Source organism: Scyliorhinus torazame, chromosome 31 (genome assembly GCF_047496885.1).
Source record: "Scyliorhinus torazame isolate Kashiwa2021f chromosome 31, sScyTor2.1, whole genome shotgun sequence".
Taxonomy (NCBI): Eukaryota; Metazoa; Chordata; class Chondrichthyes; order Carcharhiniformes; family Scyliorhinidae; genus Scyliorhinus; species Scyliorhinus torazame.
Genome location: NC_092737.1, coordinates 26,472,309 through 26,493,647, shown reverse-complemented (window position 1 = coordinate 26,493,647; position 21,339 = coordinate 26,472,309). Strand labels below are relative to the sequence as shown.

General features: G+C 48.0%; 1 protein-coding gene across 1 annotated transcript; it reads left to right on the top strand.

Moving 5' to 3' along the window:
• The first annotated feature begins 14,713 nt into the window (after window positions 1-14,713).
• On the top strand, window positions 14,714-19,603 carry LOC140404599 (probable G-protein coupled receptor 139). The gene is made up of 2 exons (XM_072493199.1): window positions 14,714-14,786; window positions 18,705-19,603. Exons 1-2 carry the CDS (start codon window positions 14,714-14,716, stop codon window positions 19,601-19,603), a joined length of 972 nt encoding a protein of 323 aa, XP_072349300.1.
• The last annotated feature ends 1,736 nt before the right edge of the window (window positions 19,604-21,339 follow it).

Sequence of the window (21,339 nt, the reverse complement as noted above, 5' to 3'; positions counted from 1 at the left end):
TACCGGGAATCGCCGGAGCAGTGTCTGGGAATCGCGGGAGCAGCCGGGAATCGCGGGAGCAGTTACCGGGAATGGCGGGAGCAGCCGGGAATCGCGGGAGCAGTGTCTGGGAATCGCGGGAGCAGCCGGGAATCGCGGGAGCAGTTACCGGGAATCGCGGGAGCAGTGTCCGGGAATCGCCGGAGCAGTGTCTGGGAATGGCGGGAGCGGTGTCTGGGAATCGCGGGAGCAGTTACCGGGAATCGCGGGAGCAGTGTCTGGGAATGGCGGGAGCGGTGTCTGGGAATGGCGGGAGCAGTGTCCGGGAATCGCCGGAGCAGTGTCTGGGAATCGCGGGAGCGGTGTCCGGGAATCGCCGGAGCAGTGTCTGGGAATCGCGGGAGCAGCCGGGAATCGCGGGAGCAGTTACCGGGAATCGCGGGAGCAGTGTCTGGGAATGGCGGGAGCGGTGTCTGGGAATGGCGGGAGCAGTGTCCGGGAATCGCCGGAGCAGTGTCTGGGAATCGCGGGACCGGTGTCCGGGAATCGCGGGAGCAGCTGGTATTCGCGGGAGCAGTGTCTTGGAATGGCGGAAGCGGTGTCCTGGAATCGCGGGAGCAGTGTCCGGGAATCGCGGGAGCGGTGTCTGGGAATCGCGGGAGCAGCCGGGAATCGCGGGAGCAGTTACCGGGAATGGCGGGAGCAGTGTCTGGGAATGGCGGGAGCGGTGTCTGGGAATGGCGGGAGCAGTGTCCGGGAATCGCGGGAGCAATGTCAGGGAATCGCGGAAGCGGTGTCCGGGAATCGCCGGAGCAGTGTCTGGGAATCGCGGGAGCAGCCGGGAATGGCGGGAGCAGTTACCGGGAATGGCGGGAGCGGTGTCTGGGAATGGCGGGAGCAGTGTCCGGGAATCGCGGGAGCAGTGTCCGGGAATCGCCGGAGCAGTGTCTGGGAATCGCGGGAGCAGCCGGGAATCGCGGGAGCAGTTACCGGGAATCGCGGGAGCAGTGTCTGGGAATCGCGGGAGCGGTGTCCGGGAATCGCGGGAGCAGCTGGGGTTCGCGCGAGTGGTGTCTTGGAATCGCGGGAGCAGTGTCCTGGAATCGCGGGAGCAGGGTCCGGGAATCGCGGGAGCGGTGTCTGGGAATGCCGGGAGCGGTGTCTGGGAATCGCGGGAGCAGTGTCCGGGAATCGCGGGTGCAGTGTCCGGGAATGGCGGGAGCAGGGTCCTGGAATGGCGGGAGCAGGGTCTGGGAATGGCGGGAGCAGTGTCCGGGAATGGCGGGAGCAGTGTCTGGGAATCACGGGAGCAGTGTCCGGGAATCGAGGGAGCAGTGTCCGGGAATCGCGGGAGCAGTGTCCGGGAATGGCGGGAGCAGTGTCTGGGAATCGCGGGAGCAGTGTCCGGGAATGGCGGGAGCAGTGTCTGGGAATCGCGGGAGCAGCCGGGAATCGCGGGAGCAGTTACCGGGAATCGCGGGAGCAGTGTCTGGGAATCGCGGGAGCAGCCGGGAATCGCGGGAGCAGTGTCCGGGAAAAGGAGGAGCAGCTGGGATTCGCGGGAGCAGCTGGGAATCCCGGGACATAAACACATAACATTTACAAAATGTAGCCATCCAAAAGAAAACCGCAGCTCCGGCAAGTGCGACATCTCGGACTTGTCCTCCAGGGGACTGGTCCACCTTCCAAATTACTGACATGGCGCGAAAGAACGACCTTCAAAACTTCTCCAACTTCGGGCAGGACTAGAACAAATGATTGGTCGGGTTGCTCCCGCATCGCCCACAAATATCCTCCACCCCCTCAAACAACTGTCTCATCCTCGGCTTTGCCAGGTGCGGTTTCTATGTGTTACAGTCAGGTGTATCAGCCCCAGCCTCGCACACGAGGTTGAGGCATTCACGCTCAGCAGCACATCACACCACAGTCCCTCCTCCATACCATCGCCAGCTCATCTTCCCACTTCTCCATACCCCCCGCCCCCCCCCCCCCCCTCTAGAGATGTCCTATCCTCCTCCAAAATCCTCCAATAAATCGCCGCGACAATCCTCTCCTCCTCCAACTCCATCACCGACAACACCCCTTCCAGCAAAGAGGAGGGCAGTGTCTCCGGAAATGTCAGAAACAGAATTAACCTTTCATAACTACTCTTCTGAACTCTTCCTGCCCTTGCCCCATAAAAAAATCTTGGGATCATTTTGCCCATACTGACTTCTAGCTGAGAATACATTTTGGAGTTTAGGAACTGAGAATATCTGAGGCCTCCTTCTGCACTGTTGAGAGTCTAACAGCTCAAACGTGGCGAGAGGATGAAGTTGCACACAGATTCTAATCGAATCAGACAGTCACTGTATCATGTTATGGGCCAGGGTTTCGAGAACCCCAAAGTGTATCATGGAGTTCACCTGACCCACAATTTTTACTAGATTGTGGTATGGGGAGCACACGGCCCACTCTACAGGGGTGGTACAGCAGAAATAGAAAAGTATTTTTTAAAGCAAAACAATGTTTATTCTATGAACTCAAGTTAACCTTTTTAAAACATACAGTGAACATCTTAGCAACCATTAATTCAAATACAACCCCCAAAGAATACAACACTAAGTAATAACTTCCAAAACAACATCCAGAAGACAAAATAAACATCTTTTAACAGAAGCGCATTATGTTTACATTCACTACTGAGAACATTTATAATTCTGAATTCACCAAATAATCAAGAGATAGTCTTTTGATGGCAGAGAGAACAGCAGTACACCTGCTTGGTCTGGCTTCAGCTCCAACACTGAAAACGAAACTAAAACACACCCTGCAGCAAACAGCCTAAAACGAAAGTAAAAAGCTGACAGACAGCCCAGCTCAACCCACCCTCTGACATCACTGATAAACAACCCATTTCTTAAAGGCACATTTCTTAAGCACCGATTTCTTGACGGTACTCTCACATGCCACCCCCCCCCCCCCAAGAAAAAAACCCAAACTATCAACTTCAAAATGGTTTCATTTTTCATTTTTTCACTATACTATCCGCTGCCTTAGACTCGACATGTATGCTCAAGCCGTCAGGAGCCGAGTCAATGCCAGATTCATCAGTCGTATTCACAAGACAGCCCCGAACGTCACCCAAGCACAACGCAATGCCATCCGCGCTCTCAAGAGCAACAGCAGCATCGTCATCAAACCAGCAGACAAAGGAGGGGTCACTGTCATATTGAACAGAACGGACTACTGCAAAGAAGTATACCGACAACTGAACAACCAAGAGCACTACAGACAGTTTCCGCAGATCCGACCAAGGAACACATCCACCAACTTAACAGACTGATCAAGACCTTGGATCCAGATCTTCAGAGGACCCTACGTGCTCTCATCCCACGTACTCCCCGCATTAGGGATCTCTACTGCTTCCCGAAAATACACAAGGCCAACACACCAGGCCGTCCTATCGTTTCAGGCAATGGGGCCCTGTGTGAGAACCTCTCTGGTTACATCGAGGGCACCTTGAAACCCATTGTACAAGGTATGCCCAGCTTCTGTCGTGACACGACGGACTTCCTACAGAAACTCAGCACCTCTGGACCAGTTGAACCAGGAACATTCCTCGTCACAATGGACGTCTCGGCACTCTACACCAGCAGCCCCCATGATGACGGCATTGCTGCAATAGCCTCAGTACTCAACACCGACAACTGCCAATCTCCAGATGCAATTCTGCAACTCATCCGCTTCATTCTGATTCACAACGTCTTCACCTTCGAGAACAAGTTCTTCATCCAGACGCACGGAACAGCCATGGGGACCATATTCGCACCCCAATACGCCAACATCTTCATGCACAGGTTTGAACAAGACCTACTCACCGCACAGGACCTTCAGCCGACGTTATACACCAGATACATCGATGACATTTTTTTCCTTTGGACCCACGGCGAAGAATCACTGAAACGACTACACGATGACATCAATAAGTTCCATCCAACCATCAGACTCACCATGGACTGCTCTCCAAAATCAGTTGCATTCTTGGACACACTCGTCTCCATCAAGGATGGTCACCTCAGCACTTCGCTTTACCGCAAACCTACGGATAACCTCACGGTGCTCCGCTTCTCCAGCTTCCACCCTAAACACATTAAAGAAGCCATCCCCTATGGACAAGCTTTCCATATACACAGGATCTGCTCAGATGAGGAGGAGCATAACAGACATCTACAGACGTTGAAAGATGCGCTCGTATGAACGGGATATGGCACTCGACTCATTGATTGACATTCCAGTGCGCCACGGTAAAAAACCGCACCGACCTCCTCAGAAGACAAACATGGGACACAACCGACAGAATACCCTTCGTCGTCCAGTACTTTCCCGGAGCGGAGAAACTACGACATCTTCTTCACAGCCTTCAACACGTCATCGATGAAGATGACCATCTTGCCAAGGTCATCCCCACACCCCCACTACTTGCCTTCAAACAACCGCGCAAACTCAAACAAACCATTGTTTGCAGCAAACTACCCAGCCTTCAGAACAGTGACCACACCACACAACCCTGCCATGGCAATCTCTGCAAGACGTGGCAGATCATCGACATGGATACCACCATTGCACGTGAGAACACCACCCACCAGGTACGCGGTACATACTCGTGCGACTCGGCCAACGTTGTCTACCTCATATGCTGCAGGAAAGGATGTCCCAAAGCATGGTACGTTGGCGAGACCATGCAGACGCCGCAACAACGAATGAACGCACATCGCGCGACAATCACCAGGCAGGAATGTTCCCTTCCAGTCGGGGAACACTTCAGCAGTCAAGGGCATTCAGCCTCTGATCTCCGGGTTAGCGTTCTCCAAGGCGGCCTTCAGGATGCGCGACAACGCAGAATCGCCGAGCAGAAACTTATAGCCAAGTTTCGCACACATGAGTGCGGCCTCAACCGGGACCTGGGATTCATGTCGCATTACATTCATCCCCCACCATCTGGCCTGCGAAATCCTACCAACTGTCCTGGCTTGACACAATTCACACCTCTTTAACCTGGGATTACCCCATCTCTGGATCTGTAAAGATTTAATCACCTGCTAATGCTCGCATTCCAAGCATTGTCTGGCATCTTTGAATCTGTCTATATATATATGTTTCTGGAACATACCTTTTCATTCACCTGAGGAAGGAGCAGCGCTCCGAAAGCTAGTGATATCTAAACAAACCTGTTTGATTTTAACCTGGTGTTGTAAGACTTCTTACTGATCTCACCCCAGTCCAACGCCGGCATCTCCACATCATCTTTAAGAAATGCACACAGTAAATATACTTTTTCGTTTCAAAAAACAACAAAAACAGGTGTAATAATTTAGTCAATTTTTGTCTGTTCTTCGTCCAACTGAAATCCTTCTCGATTGACAGTTTCTTTGAACAAGAAGGTCTCTGCATGATCCATCCATTTCTCTACGCCTCGGCATGTCTCTTCAAAGTCAAATACTTTAGTTCAATCTGATCACAGAGTCCCTTGTAATTCTCCAACACAGGAGCATTAGTTATCACAGCTTTCCGGCTGTCAAATGCCTGTTAAAAGTCCGCTGTCCACTGAAATTTTTGACGTTTGTTCAGCAAGTCCATCAGTGGAGCAATCACGCTACAAAACATTTGTACAAATGTTCGATCAAATCCACTCATGCCAAGAAATCGCATTATTTCCCTTCGTCTTGAGGGTATCGGAAACTCCTCAATAACTGTGGGTTTCAGATCCCGTGTGACCATTTGACCCTGTCCGATTGTATGGCCAAGGAAAGTGACTTGGGCTTTTGCAAATTCACTTTTGGCTGGGTTTATCACCAAACCCGCCTCCTGAAGTCGATCAAATAATTCCATCAGATGTTCCAAATGTTCTTTCCATGTCTGGCTGAAAATGACCAGATCATCGATGTATACCGCACAACTGGGTAATTCCGAAACAACTGTTAGTCAACCGTTGAAATGTGGCTGGGGCGTTTTTCATGCCAAATGGCACAACTTTGAATTGGTATAAACCATCTAGAGTCACAAAAGCTGAAATCTCCATTGCCCTTTCGGATAAAGGTACCTGCCAGTAACCTTTAAGTAAATCCAATTTGGAAATAAAAGCTGATTGTCCCACTTTCTCAATGCAATCCTCCAAAACGCGGGGTAGGGTAAGAGCCCGTTCTTGTAACTGCATTAATCTTTCTATAGTCCACACACAACCGTTGGGTACCGTCTGGTTTAGGTACCATCACTATGGGTGAGCTCCATTGGCTGCAACCCACTTCAATCATGCCATTTTAAAGCATGTTTTCAATCTCTTTGTTAACCTGTGCCAATTTTAAAGGGGTTAAGTCTATATGGATGTTGTAACAGCATTTCCCACATCCACATCATGTATAGCCATTTTAGTACTTCCCAATTTATCTCTACAAACTTGCCCACTCTGGAAGGTAACTCAACAATTAATCCCAGTTTTTAAGAACATCCTCGTTTTCCAATTTAATTTGAGGTATGTCAAATTCACAGTCGTCTGGATTTGGTTCGTCACTTTGAGTGAGAGTCATTCAAACCTCCTCCTTTTCCTCTCCTTCCCTTTCAAAGTACCTTTTAAGCATATTCACATGACACACTCGGCAAGTCTTCCTTCTATCTGGAGTTTTTCCACATAATTCACCTCACTTAATTTCCTTTCAATCTGATAAGGTCCACAAAACCGAGCTTTTAAAGGTTCACCTACCACTGGTAACAATACTAAAACTTTATCTCCACTGGCAAAACTACGAACTTTGGATTTCTTGTCCACTGCCCGTTTCATCACATTCTGTGCAACTTTAAAATATTATCTCGCCAATTCACCTGCTCTATTTAATCGTTCCCTAAAATTTGACACGTAATCCAATAGTGTAATTCCCGATTTCTCACCCACCAATTTTTCCTGAATCAATTTAAGTAGTCCTCTTAGCTCATGACCAAAAATTAATTCAAAAGGACAGAATTTGGTTGACTCATTAGGTGCATCCCTATTTGCAAACAGTACGAAAGGAATTCCTTTATCCCAATCCTCTGGATAATCGTGACAATAATGAAAATGAAATGAAAATCGCTTATTGTCACAAGTAGGCTTCAAATGAAGTTGCTGTGAAAAGCCCCTAGTCGCCACATTTCGGCCCCTGTTCGGGGAGGCTGGTACGGGAATTGAACCGTGCTGCTGGCCTGCCTTGGACTGCTTTAAAAGCCAGGGATTTAGCCCAGTGAGCTAAACCAGAAAATAAGCCCTCAACATTGTCTTTAATGGCTGATGTCACCTTTCTAACACACCCTGCTATTTTGGCTGGTACGCAGTTGAGCTATCCATAACTTGTTCGAATAACCTTGAGGTAAAATTTGATCCTTGATCCGATTGTATTTCTGTGGGTAGTCCATATCTAGTAAAGAATTTAAGTAACTCCTCCGCAATCTTTTTAGCTGTAATATTCCGTACTGGAATGGCCTCTGGAAGCCGAGCAGACACATCCATTATAGTCAAAAGATATTATTGATTCCCAATTTTCGTTTTAGGAAGCGGTCCTACGCAATCAATTAGGACCCGTGTAAAAGGTTCCTCAAATGCTGGAATGGGTATTAAGGGCGCTGGTTTTATCACTGCTGGAGGATTCCCTGTCACTTGACATGTGTGACATGATTGACAAAATTTAACGACATCTTTATGTAGTCTAGGCCAAGAAAAATGTTTCTGGATTTTAGCTTGAGTTTTCCTTATTCCCAAATGACCTCCCACTGGTACCTCAATTCGCAACACTTCCTTTCTCTACCCTCCCGGCAATACTACTTGATGACCTTTTCACCTGCCTGTATATGTAAAGGTCTCCATTTTGTCATCAGGCCATCACTTTTATGGTAATAACCCTCTGGTATACACTCAGATTCCTCTTCCGTATCTGCTTTCTGATACATCCGTTTTATTTCTATATCTTTCTCTTGTAACTCCACCAATTTTCCCGAACTAAAAATATCCGCCTCATCCTCCACCTGTTCTTTTCCAACCATCTGATCTAAAATCGTTTCTGATAATTGCACTTCACCTTTATCTTCACTCTCTGATTTCTCCTCTTGTCTTAACCTGTGACTTTGCGACCTTGTCACTACACAATCCAGAAAAATCCCAGGATATTCGTCCTTCAACCCTTCAGTTGTCGGATTTTCCACTAGCTTATCAACCACAGAAGGCATCACTCCCACCTGTGCTCCAGCTATATCATTACCCAAGATATACTGTATTCCTGGACAAGATAGTTTCTCTATTACTCCTACTACCACTTCACCACTCTTCACTGGATTGTCCAACCTTACCTTATATAATGGAACACGACACCTCTCACCCGGAATTCCACACATTACCACATTTTCTGGCAACATTCTTCCCAAACCACATAACTCCTCATCACTTACCATTAAAGATTGACTATCTCCCGTATCTCTTAAAATTGTGACTTCTTTACCAACTCCTCCTGGTACACATGAGTAAACTTTATCCACACAAGTAAATTCTTTAAAGAGATCTGGCACCTTCTTATCAATCACCTCTTGATCAGACTGTACAATCTTTGGCACCTCCTTCGCTTCACTTTCCTTTACCATTTTCACAAACCCCACTGTCTTATCCTGTTTTACCACATCAGCCTTCCCAGTGCTTTTCTTCAACTACCAACACTGTGACTTTACATGGCCTAGCTTATTACAATGAAAACATTTGAACCTTTTCATGTCTCTTCCACCTTCCTGGATTTCTTTTTTAATCTGAGGTAGACTCGCCTTATTATCTCCCATCAGATCACCTTCACTTTCACCACTTGATTATTTCTCATGTCCCCAGTTTCTATCCCGCACCGGCTGAAACTGATGTCGGAAACCAAGCTTTGATTTATGAACTAATTCATAATCACCTGCCACTTCTGCTGCTAATCTCGTAGTTTTAACCCTCTGCTCTTCCACATGAGTTCTCACTACATCAGGAATTGAATTTTTAAACTCCTCCAAAAGCATAATTTCTCTTAGAGCTCAATACGTTTGGTCTATTTTCAAAGCCCTTATCCACCTATCAAAATTACTCTGTTTGAGCCTTTCAAACTCCATATATGTTTGACCAAGTTATTTCCTTAAATTTCTAAACCTTTGTCTGTAGGCTTCAGGCACTAGTTCATATGCACCTAAGATTGATTTTTTTCACCTCTTCACACGTCCCAGATACCTCCTCTGGTCGTGATGCAAACACTTCACTAGCCCTACCTAGCAGCTTTGTTTGAATCAGTAATACCCACATGTCCTGTGGCCATTTCATTTGTTTAGCTACCTTCTCAAATGAAATGAAAAAGGCTTCCACCTCCTTCACGTCAAACCTTGGCAATGGTTGGACATATTTAAATAGATCCCCACCAAGCCTTCAACTTTGACGCTCTTTCTCATTATCCTCATCAGTATCATCCAACTGTACGTTTCCCTTTACGTCTGCCAATTTTAACTGAGTGTCATATTTCATGGCCATTTTCAGAAGTTCAAATTCTCTCTCTTTATCTTTCTCCCTGATCTGTATCTCCCTTTCTCTTTCTTTTTGATCTGCTAGGGCTATTCTTTCTTTTCTCCTTTCTTCTCTTTCCTTTTCATTTTCCTCTCTCTCTCTTTCTTTTTCCTGTCTTTCGTATTCAAGCTGCTTTAATTCTTTCTCATGTTCCATTTGTTTAATTTGTAAATGAACTTTTGTCATTTCCAATGAGTCAGACTTTATCTCAGGCAACTTTAAATGCTTAGCCACCGCCATAATTACCTCATCTTTTCGCATTTAGTCAGGTAATGTTAACTGCAATGTTTTTGCCAAATCTAACAATCTGCTTTTAGTCTCTGTCCGTAAGGTACTGCGTGTGACCGTCTCCACCCCAAGAACTTCACACTCCCCACTTAAACTAGAATACCACACCTGATAAGCAACCACAATATGCTCACCCCTCACTGTCTTTAAGTTCACTAAGCCAATCCAACAGATAGACTTTTATCCCCGTCGAGCCCTGAATTTGTTATGGGTCAGGGTGTACAGAACCCCAAAGTGTGTCATGGAGTTCACCTGACCCACAACGTTTAACAGATTGTGGGATGGGGAACACACGGCCCACTCTACAGGTTTGGTACAACAGAAATGGAAAAGTATTTTTTAAGCAAAACAACGTTTATTCTATGAACTCAAGTTAACCTTTTTAAAACATACAGTGAACATCTTAGCAACCATCAATTCAAATACAACCCCCAAAGACTACAACACTAAGTAATGCTTAATAACTTCCCCAACAACATCCAGAAGACAAAAGAAACACCTTTTAACAGAAGCGCATTAGGTTTACATTCACTACTGAGAACGTTTATAATTCTGAATTCACCAATGATCAAGAGATAGTCTTTTGATGGCAGAGAGAACAGCAGTACACCCGCTTGGACTGGCTTCAGTTCCAACACAGAAAACGAAACTAAAACACACCCTGCAGCAAACATCCTAAAACGAAAGTAAAAAGCTGACAGACAGCCCAGCTCCACCCACATTCTGACATCATTCTGATAAAGACCCATTTCTTAAAGGTACATTTCTTAAGCACTCATTTCTTGAAGGTACTCTCACATGACAATCAATGTACTTAAAACTCCCTCAACATCAGCAAAACTATGGAGCTGGTCATTGGCTTTAGGAAGCGAAGTGTCGCACACATCCCTGTCTGCATCAACGGTGCCGAGGTGGAGATGGTTAGCAGCTTCTCATTCCTAGATATCCACATTACCAACAATCTGTCCTGCTCCACCCACGTCCAAGAAAGCACAACAGCGCCTATCCTTCCTCAGGAAACTAAGGACATTCGGAATGTCCACGTTGACTCTTAACATTTTTACAGATTCACCATGGAAAGCATCCGATCTGGCTGAATCAGTCTGGTATGGCAACAAGATCATACGAAACGACTGAGAATCGTGAAGACAGCCCCTTCCATCACGCGGATATTCCTCCCAACCATTGACTCTGCCTACAACTCCCGCTGCCTGGGGAAAGCGGGCAGCATAATCAAAGACCCCTCCCACCCGGCTTCCTCACTCTTCCAACCTCTTCCATCCTGCAGGAGATACAAAAGTCTGAGAACACGCACTAACAGGTCCAAAAACAGCTTCTTCCCCGCCGTTACCAGGCCCCTGAACAACCCTCTTATAAACTGAACTGATCTCTCCACACATTTTCTCTACTGAGTAGTGCGACACTCCATATACTTTACCCGACGCCTATGTCTATGTATTTACATTGTTTATTTATTCATGTCCTATGTTATTTCATGTATGGAACGATCTGTGTGGACTGTACACAGATCAATACATTTCGCTTTATCTCGGTACACGTGACAATAAATGAAATCCAATCCAACCCAAAAACAAACCACTAACACAATATAAATGTGCTAACTGAAATTTAATGCTTTTTGCCTAATTTGTCTGTTCAGGTCCCTATGAGTAATTTGTAAGCCACTTAATTGTCTATCGAGGGAGTTCCTCCAATAATAAATACTCTCCCTCGAATTGTGCTGCCTGTGCACTCGTACAATTCAACAGCAGCAGACGTTCGGAGTATTTTGGGGGAGTTACAGGAACATGTATGAAACATTTATTGACCTAATCTATGCTTTATATTACCCTCTCCTTGCGGCTGTTGGAGTTCCTGGTGAGTGAGGATGTGATCTCAGGAAATGTTGTATTCACAGCTTAACTGTTGCCTTCCTTCGGTCCTTGATTTCTGCTGCAGGTTTCTGCGTTCTGGGTCAGATCGCCTTGCTGTGTATCTGTTAATTCATTTACGGGGCGGGGTGTGCCGCTGGCTTGACCAGCATTTATTGACCCTTTTCTCTCAAGGAGCTGCCTTCTTGAGCCGCTGCAGTCTGTGTGGTGTAGGTTCACCCACTGTGCTGTTAGGGAGGCAGTTCCAGGATTTTGACCCTGCAACAGTGAAGGAACGGTCGATATATTTCCAAGTCAGGATGGTGCGCGGCTTTGAGGGGAATTTGAAAGGGGTCTTGTTTTCAGGTAGGTGCTGCCCTTGTCATTCGAGAAGGCAGAGATGGTGTATTTGGAAAGTGATGCCAAGGAAGCCTTTGTGAGTTTCTGCAGTGCACCTTGTTGACGGAACACACGGCTGCTGCTGGTCATCGATGGTGGGGGTGAGTGACTGTTTGGAGAAGGGGTGCCCGTCAAATAGCTTGTTGCGCCCTGGATGGTGCTGAGATTTACTGAGTGCTGTTGGAGTCACACTTGTCCAGGCAGGTGGATCACACTGTTGACTTGCGCCCTGCAAATGGTGGACACACTTTGGGGGGGGGGGGGGGGGGGTGGTCAGGAGGTGAGTTACTCTCCGCAGGATTGCCAGCCTCTGACCTGCTCTGGTAGCCACAGTATTAATGTGGCTGGGTCCAGTTCAGTTTCTGATCAATGGTAACCCCCAGGATGTTGATAGTGGGGGATTAATTGATGGTCATGCCATTGAATGTCAGGAGGAGCTGGGTCGATTCTCTCTTGTTGCCTGTTGTTCTAATCTTACTTGGGATGCCAGTAACAATGTTTTAGGAAAGCTGTGACGCGAGACTTTGCAAGTCCTGTTTTCCGACAGAAAAGGTTTCATGAGATCGAAAGCTCAGAGCAACTGCGCTACTTTCTGTTATATTAGCAGTTGAACTAAACGGAGGAGGTATCTGGAAATGAAGCTGCAATATCCCAGCAGTAGTGGACCCAATATTTGATCCAGAAGGACAGCCATGTCAGCAACAACAGCAGTTTGGGTGGGTCACCTCGGATGCAAATACCCCAGAGGGAGAGATCACACGCCAGTTCTACTGCAAAGCACTCGCATGTAGATCTCATTGAGGCGGGCTACAGGGAAGCTTTGATGTTGGCCCGAATGCTTGGTGCACTGATAGACCTACCAGACAGGCAGTGGTCGCTGGAGGTGGGAATGGAGCAGACCAGTTCCGCGGTGGCGCAGCCCTGGCAGAGCTTTGAGCCCATCCTTTCCACCTTCCCAGTGGTGGCACCCCCTGGCGAACACTGCTAAACCGAACCATTGTTTGCTGCAGTCTGAACTTTTGCGACAGCGCATTCAGAGTTCTGTCATCTTGGACAGAGGTCCTGAGATTTCGGGCGAGGGGTATGCAGTCTCTGCCAGCTGTCACCCCGTCTGTGACTGGCACCATCCAGTTACGGTGGTGGAGTGTAGGTCTCAGTGGGGTATCTAATCTCTCGGAGCAGCTTCAGCAACCTGCGCAGCTGAAGATGGCTGGTTTGCCATATTAGAGTGGCCATGGCTTCCCTTGAAGGTCGCTGTGCTTGGCACGGTGAGATGCTCTCAGGGAGCCATGGGTGGGGTCAGTAGATGCCGTTGGTTAAAGGCATTGTGGTCTGTGCCAGGAGAATGGGCAATCGCAGAAACATGCTTATTGGTTTGGTCACATACCAACTGCACAATGATAGAGCCTTTGGTACCTGTAGCGCTGTTGTTCCTCCCATCTGATGTGGGAGGTATTGTAGAGTCTACATCAACTGCACTACCTTCATCTCCACACTTAGTCAGATGCTCAAAATATTCAATCAAATTTGTGAGGCATGACCTCCCTCTGACAAAGCCATGCTGACTATTCCTGATCAAACCTTGCCTCTCCAAGCGGAGATAGTCAGAATTGTCTCTATTCGTTTCCCCAGCACTGACGTGGGACTCACTGGCTTGTAGTTCCCTGGCTTATCCCGGCAGCTTTTCTTAAATAGAGGGACTGCATTCGTGGCTCTCCAGTCCTCTGACACCTCTCCCGTGGCCAGAGAAGAATTACACATTTGGATTAGAGCTCCCCTGTAATCGCCTCCCTCACCACCCACAGCACCTGGGACACAATTCGTCTGGACCTGGTTATTTGTCCACTTTTCAGCCTGCCAACACCTCCAATACCTTGTCCCTCCCGATGTCAACTTGCTCAATAACCTCATAGTCTCTCTCCCCGAGTTCCACGTGTACCTCATCATTCACTTGGGTGAAGACAGATGTGAAATATTCATTTAACATCCTATCAATGTCATTTGGCTCCACCCACAGATTCCCCCCTTGGTCCCTAATGGTCACTACCTTTTCCCTAGTTATCCTCATCCCATTGATATACTTATAGAATATATTTGGGATTTTCCCTACTTTTACCAGCTAGAGATTTCTCATATCCCCTCTTTGCTCTCCTAATTGCTTTCATAAGCTCCATCCTGCAATTTCTGTGCTCCATTAATGCGTCTGTCAATTTCCCCATGAAGGGAAACATTCTCTCAGCATTTATCCTGTCAAGCTCCTTAAGAACACCATATATTTCAGTGAGAAAACCTCTCATTCTTCTAAATTGCAAAGAGTAGAGCCCAAACCTGTTAAACCTTTGCTCATAAGATAATCCCTCATTGACAGGGATCATGCTAGTTGTTAGGACGACACAGTGGGTGAGTGGGTGGTCGATTCCAACCCCACGGACACCGCAGTCCCAACATAAGTCAATTAACCATAAATTCGTGTTTTCCAAAGATCTTTAACCTCTGACTGCTCCAATGAGATACAGACTCCAGATTTGTTAGTAAACATTAACAAACTGGTTATCACTAAAATGAAGGAAAGATGAACATAGAAGGAAATAGTTGGATAATGGTGTACCAGACTATCAAATCCCAAGACCCCGTCCCACAATCTACTCAGATGCACACAAGACAGGCACAAGGTAAGGGTTGGCTAGGATAAAACGCAAATGGGGATTTAGGGGTAGGTTTGAGACGAGTCTTCATTACTATGGTTGCAGACCCTGGGAAATAGATTTACTTGAGAGGTTCAAGTTGACGCATTTCCTCCTTCGACCACCAGATGGCGTTTGACCTAAGAATTGCAGGCCGGTGCAATTCCTCTCTTCAGCCATCAGATGGAGCTAGGTACAGGGTGTTCAGATCAGTGCAGGTCTTGTTGCTGGCTAGCAGATCGTGGTGCACACAGGATTCTCAGGTCGGTGCACGTCTGCCTTCCTACCACCAGGTGGAGTGTGGGAAGGATCATGGGCCTGCTGGGGAGGTTTGGGGAGTTTTCTGGGTATAAGCTGAATGTCGGGAAAAACAAAGTGTTCCCGGTGAATGAGTTAGGACAGCGAGCTAATTTAGGGGGATGCCATTTATGGTGGCTGGGGATAGGTTCAGATATTTGGGGATTCAGGAAGCGAGGGAATGGGTGGTGCTCCACAAGTGGAACTTAACGAAGCTGGTGGAGGAGGCCAGAGAGGATCTTATGAGGTGGGATACGTTGCAATTAACTTTAGCGTGGAGGGTCAAGTGGTAAAAATGAATATTCTGCCTAGGCTCCTGTTTATTTTTCAGACACTCCTGAATTTTATACTGAAGGCCTTTTTTCGGAAGTTGGACATGATTATTTTGGATTTTGTATGGGCGGGAAGGTGCCAAGGGTAAGGAGGACCCTGCCATAGACGCAGAGGCAGCTGGGGTGGGAGGGTGGAGGGGGGGGCGGGTTGGCATTGCCTAACCTGCTTCACTATTATTGGGCGTCAAATGTGGATAAGTTGCGGCGATGGTGGAAACGAGAGGGGGTAGAATGGGTTAGGATGCAGGAGGAATCTTGCAAGGGGTCCAACTTAAAGGCCATGGTGATGGAAGCGTTGCCAATGGCGCCAAGTAGGTACTCAGGAAACCCGGTGGTACAGTCCATGATGGAGTTATGGAACCAGTTGTGGAGGCATTTTAGGATGGAGGCGATGTTAACACCGCTGTGCGAAAATCATGGGTTTGAGCCGTGGGTGGGGGGGGGGGGGGGGCGGAGGGGGGGGGGGGGTGGATAGTGGATACAGGAGGTGGAGGGAAGTGGGGCTGGTCAAAGTGAGAAATCTGTATTTGGATGAAGGGTTTGCAAGTTTGGAAGACCTGAGGGAGAGCGTAGAGTTCCCAAGAGGGTGGTGAGTTCTGCTTTCTGCAGGTTGGGGACTTTGCGCGAAAGATCTGGAGGGGGTTCCCAGGGTTTCCAGGATACACCCTGCTGGAGCGAATGCTGCTCTCGGATGTGGAAGGGAAGGGTAAAATTGGAGATATATAACAAGTGGCTGGGGGAGCAGGGAGGCGTGTGGGTGGTGAAGATGAAAGAAAAATGGGAAGGTGAGTTGGGATGGGAGATCAGTTGGGGAGTATGGAATGAGGCAATGAATAGGGTAAACGAGACCTCCTCTTATGCAAGGATGATCCTGATACAGTTTAAGGTGGTGCACAGGGTGCATCTGACTCGGGCAAGGATGAGTGGGTTCTTCCAGGGGTTGCAGATGTGTGTGAGAGATGTGGGCGGGGGGGGGGGGGGGGGCAGGAAATGACGTGCACATGTTCTGTGGTTGTGAAAAGCTGGAGAGATTCTGGGCGGGGGTGTTCGCGGCCTCAGCCAGGATAGTGGAGGAGGAAGTGGACCCGGACCCTTTGGTGGCGATATTTGGGGTTTCAGAGAAGCCAGAGCTCATGGAGAGGAGGAAGGCCGATGTCGGGGCCTTCGCCTCTCTGATTGCACGGTGGCACATTTTGCTGGAGTGGGGGTAGCGGTTTGGTTGGGTGACCTGTACGACGTCCTACAGCTGGAAAAGATAAAGGTTGAGCTAAGGGTCTCAGCAGAGGGATTTGAGACAAGATGGGGATGTTCATGAAAGTTTTTGAGGAGTTGTTCATCATGGGGGCTGGGGTGGCGGTGGTGGTGGTAGTGGGGGGTGGGGGGGATTTGGGGAGGGTGAAAAAGGGGAAACATTGTACAAACTGTATAGTTGACGGTTGGGAAGTATATTTCCCGGGGTGTTTATGTGCTGTAACGTTTGTTGATACATGTTTATAATAAAATACATTTGAAAAAAAATGATGGATGGTTCCCTACCCTACAGTACTGGAGAGACATATCAGAGTTCTATGGCCATCCAGCACCTTCAGGACGGAATTCGCTGATACTGCCTTTCTATGAGTCCACCTCACTCTGTTAAATGCACCAGGGCGGGTATTTGTGGGGAGCTGACATTTACACCTGGTATGGTGCCATGGCAACAATTAATCCAGTGTCGCCTCATTTATAAGACGAGTCTCCTTGCTGCTGTTGGATTCTTCCTCTGCTCATTTATCTCAAGAGGCTTGGAATATAAAAGCAGGGGTGTACTTCTGAAGCTTTATAAAGCATTAGTTAGGCCCCATTTAGAATACTGTGAGCAACTTTGGGCCCCACACCTCAGGAAGGACATACTGGCACTGGAGCGGGTCCAGCCACGATTCACACATATGACCCCAGGAATGGTAGGCCTAACATACGATGAATGTCTGCGGATCCTGGGATTATATTCATTGGAGTTTAGGAGGTTGAGGGGAGATCTAATAGAAACTTACAAGACAATGAATGGCTTAGATAGGGTGGACGTAGGGAAGTTGTTTCCATTAGCAGGGGAGACTAGGACCCGGGGGCACAGCCTTAGAATAAAAGGGAGTCACTTTAGAACAGAGATGAGGAGAGATTTCTTCAGCCAGAGAGTGGTGGGTCTGTGGAATTCATTGCCACAGAGGGTGGTGGAGGCCGGGACGTTGAGTGTCTTTAAGACAGAAGTTGATAAATTCTTGATTTCTCGAGGAATTAAGGGCAATGGAGAGAGAGCGGGTAAATGGAGTTGAAATCAGCCATGATTGAATGGTGCAGTGGACTCGATGGGCCGAATGGCCTTACTTCCGGTTCTATGTCTTATGGTATTATGGTCCTGCAACCCAGCGGAGAAATGGATAGTGCCTGAAGTAGACTAGCAGCAGGGAAAATATTTCCTCACCCAATTTCCGCAACATCTGAATTGCGTCTTTTGGGGCGATTTAAAAGGGACCAAAGTGAGCTTCCAAAAGGGTCAAGCGTGAGTCCTCCAGGAAAGGGGTTCTCCTGGAGACAATCTGAGAAAACAGTTGGCTTTTTATGATTGGAGTGAATTAAAAGGGTAGGTTGAAGTGACAGCTAAATAGGAAAGGTTCAGCTGAGATGGGATGTTCTTTCCGCTTCGTTCATGTGATGTGGGCGTCGCGGGAACCGCCAACCATTCTTGTCCAATATTGTCCATTTCAGAGGACAGTTAAAAAGACTGCAACTTTGCTGTCGGCCTGGAGTCACATGTAGGCGCGACCAGATTCAGACGTTAAAGCTCCTGCCCGAAAAGTAATTAGTGAGCATAATGAAGATTTATGGCAATCGATGAAATGAAATGAAATGAAAATCGCTTCTTGTCACAAGTGGGCTTCAAATTCCGTTACTGTGAAAAGCCCCTAGTCGCCACATCCCGGCGCCTGTTCGGGGAGGCTGGTACGGGAATTGAACCGTGCTGCTGGCCTGCCTTGGTCTGCTTTCAAAGCCAGTGATTTAGCCCTGCGCGAAACTGATCACTGTCATAGTCACCATTACTGAGACCATCTTCATATTCCAGATTTCACCCTGGGATTCCAACAGCTCCCACCCTGGGATTTGAACCCATGTGCATAGAGGGTGAGCCTGGGCCTCTGAACGACTACTCCAATGGCAGTAATACTATGCCACCATCTGCCCCAGCAGTGGTTTTTACAGTATTTGCGTGTTTGATAACTGCTTTCCTTGTCACTTGCAGTGAACCTGATGGCGATCTTGATTCTATCCCAGGGAAAGTGTGGCCTCTCCAAATGTATCACTCTGTACCTGGTGGCAATGGCAGCGGCAGATCTGATGGTGGTTGTCACCGAAGTGATACTGAATCGCATTCTTTACTATTACCTCCCAAGTTCTTCCCTCTATATCACTCCCGTGTGCAGCTGTGTCATTGTCCTGCTCTGTGTGGCCAGGGACACTTCTGTCTGGTTAACCGTGGCCTTCACTTTAGATCGGCTCATAGCTATTTGCTACCGGAAACTGAAAGACAGGTACTGCGTCCCGAAAACAGCATCGTTGGTGATTGCAGCAGTGTGCCTCCTCTTCAGCTTGAAGAACATACCCTGGTATTTCACATTTGACCCTGTTTACGTCACTGACAATGTGCCATGGCTCTGCCAATCGAAACCGGCCTTTTACATCTCGCCGGGGTGGATTGGCTACGATTGGCTCCACCGGCTCCTCACCCCGATTTTACCCTTTATCTTCATTTTGCTCTTCAACGCCCTGACCGTCAGACACATTGTGGCGGCCAATCGAGTTCGCAAGAGCTTGTTCTCCAACCAAGGGGGGGCTCAGGTCGACCCAGAAACAGAGAGCCGAAGGAAGTCAATGATTTTACTGTTTGCTATATCCGGCAGCTTTATTGTTCTCTGGATGCCCTATGTGGTAAATTTCCTGTACTACCGAATTACAAACACTCACTACTACACAGGTGGCACCGATCCCGGCTATATTCTACAGCAGATGGCTTATATGTTCCAACTTTCCAGTTCCTGTACTAATACATGCATCTACGTGGTAACTCAGAGCAAATTCAGGGAGCAATTGAAAAAGATAGCGATAACCCCGTTTACACGTGTTACTCAATTATTTAAATAAATACCCAGAAAGTCCTCTGTGAACTCATGTCCTTGTCAATTTCGCCAATCCCGCCAGCAAACCGGTGGTGTTGTGGAGCAGAATCTGTAAGCGAGGAACATTCCGCGGATACATGATCTGTTCTTGGGCCACGTGTTGACTGATTGTCCTGCGCAAACTCCCCTGAAATAACATCATAAGGCCATCGGAAATAGGAACAGGAGCAGACTATTCAGCCCTTTGAGCCAGATCCGCCATTTAATCAGATCATTAGACTTGGGATGGCATGGTGGCACAGTGGTTAGCACTGCTGCCTCACAGCGCCAGGGACCCGGGGTTCAATTGCGGCCTTGGTGACTGTGTGGAGTTTGCACATCCTCCCCGTGTCTGCGTCGGTTTCCAGCCACTGTCCAAAGATGAGCAGGTGAGGCGGATTGGCCGTGCGAAATTACCCTTTAGTGTCCAAAGGTTTGGTGGGGTTATGGGGAGAGGGTGGGGGAGTGGGCCTTGGTAGGGTGGTCTTTCAGAGGGTCAGTGCAGACTGGATGGGCCGCATTTTTAATAATAATAACAATCTTTATTGTCACAAGTAGGCTTGCATTAACACTGCAATGAAGTTACTACGAAAAGTCCCTAGTCACCACACTCCGGCGCCTGTTCGGGTACACAGAGGGAAAATTCAGAACGTCCAAATTACCTAACAGCAGGTCTTTCGGGACTTGTGGGAGGAAACCGGAGCACCTGGAGCAAACCCACGCGGACACGGGGAGGATGCGCAGACTCCGCACAGACAGTGACCCAAGCCGGGAATCGAACCTGGGACCCTGGAGTTGTGAAGGAACAGTGCTAATCACTGTGCTACCGTGCGGCCCAAGATCCAAGTGACTCTTTATTTTGTCCTGAATTATCCTTCCTAAAAACATTTCCCCACCCTTTCGACCTTCAGCTTGCCCCCTGTCTTGTTCCTGATGATGGAAGATCTGTGATTATCCGTCCTCACATGTACCATGAGTCTTCCCAAACATCTCCTCTTTGAAGGTAAATTGTTTTCTTCCAGTTTACTCTCCCAAGTTTGACTTCATTAACGAGGCCAGACCAGTTATGGCCGCATTGAATTTGGCCCAACCCCAAGATATTATTTTTACTGCGCACTGCTCAATGGTAGTCCACCTAAACATTACGATTGGATAATTTCTCTGGCTTTCTCATTTCATGGGTCGTCTTCAGTACACTGGAGTTGTGACTCATGGCTTTTGCGTTGATACTATTATCAGGCAAGGGAAACAAGCATGAGGTATCCCATCATCTGCCGCCTCCGGAACTGACGTTGTTGGCTTTACGTTGCATCACAGTTGTGTCATTTGCGCAACTGAGCTGATGACACTGGCCCTTAAATGTTCCCCTATTAACACTTCATCCGCATGACCTCCTTTATTCCCCAGTACCAGGTGCAGGACTGTGCACTCCATTTTTGGCCTGGAAACATACGGACTGAGAAAATCCACCTGAGTACTCAGGAGAAACTTTTTGCCCCTCCGCCCTTTGCATTATCACGGTGCCGCTCGGTGTTAGAATCACACAGAGCCACGCCCTTGCTTTCGCTTCCCGAGATGCCTGCCCGAGAATCTTGCTCGGCTGGCGGCCAGCAGCACCACACTGAGCTGCAGACTGCCTGGCAGACCTGGCGGAATTTGTCCACCTGGAGAAGATTATGTTCACCATCCGAGTGTCAGAAGAGGGCTTCCACAAAACCTGGA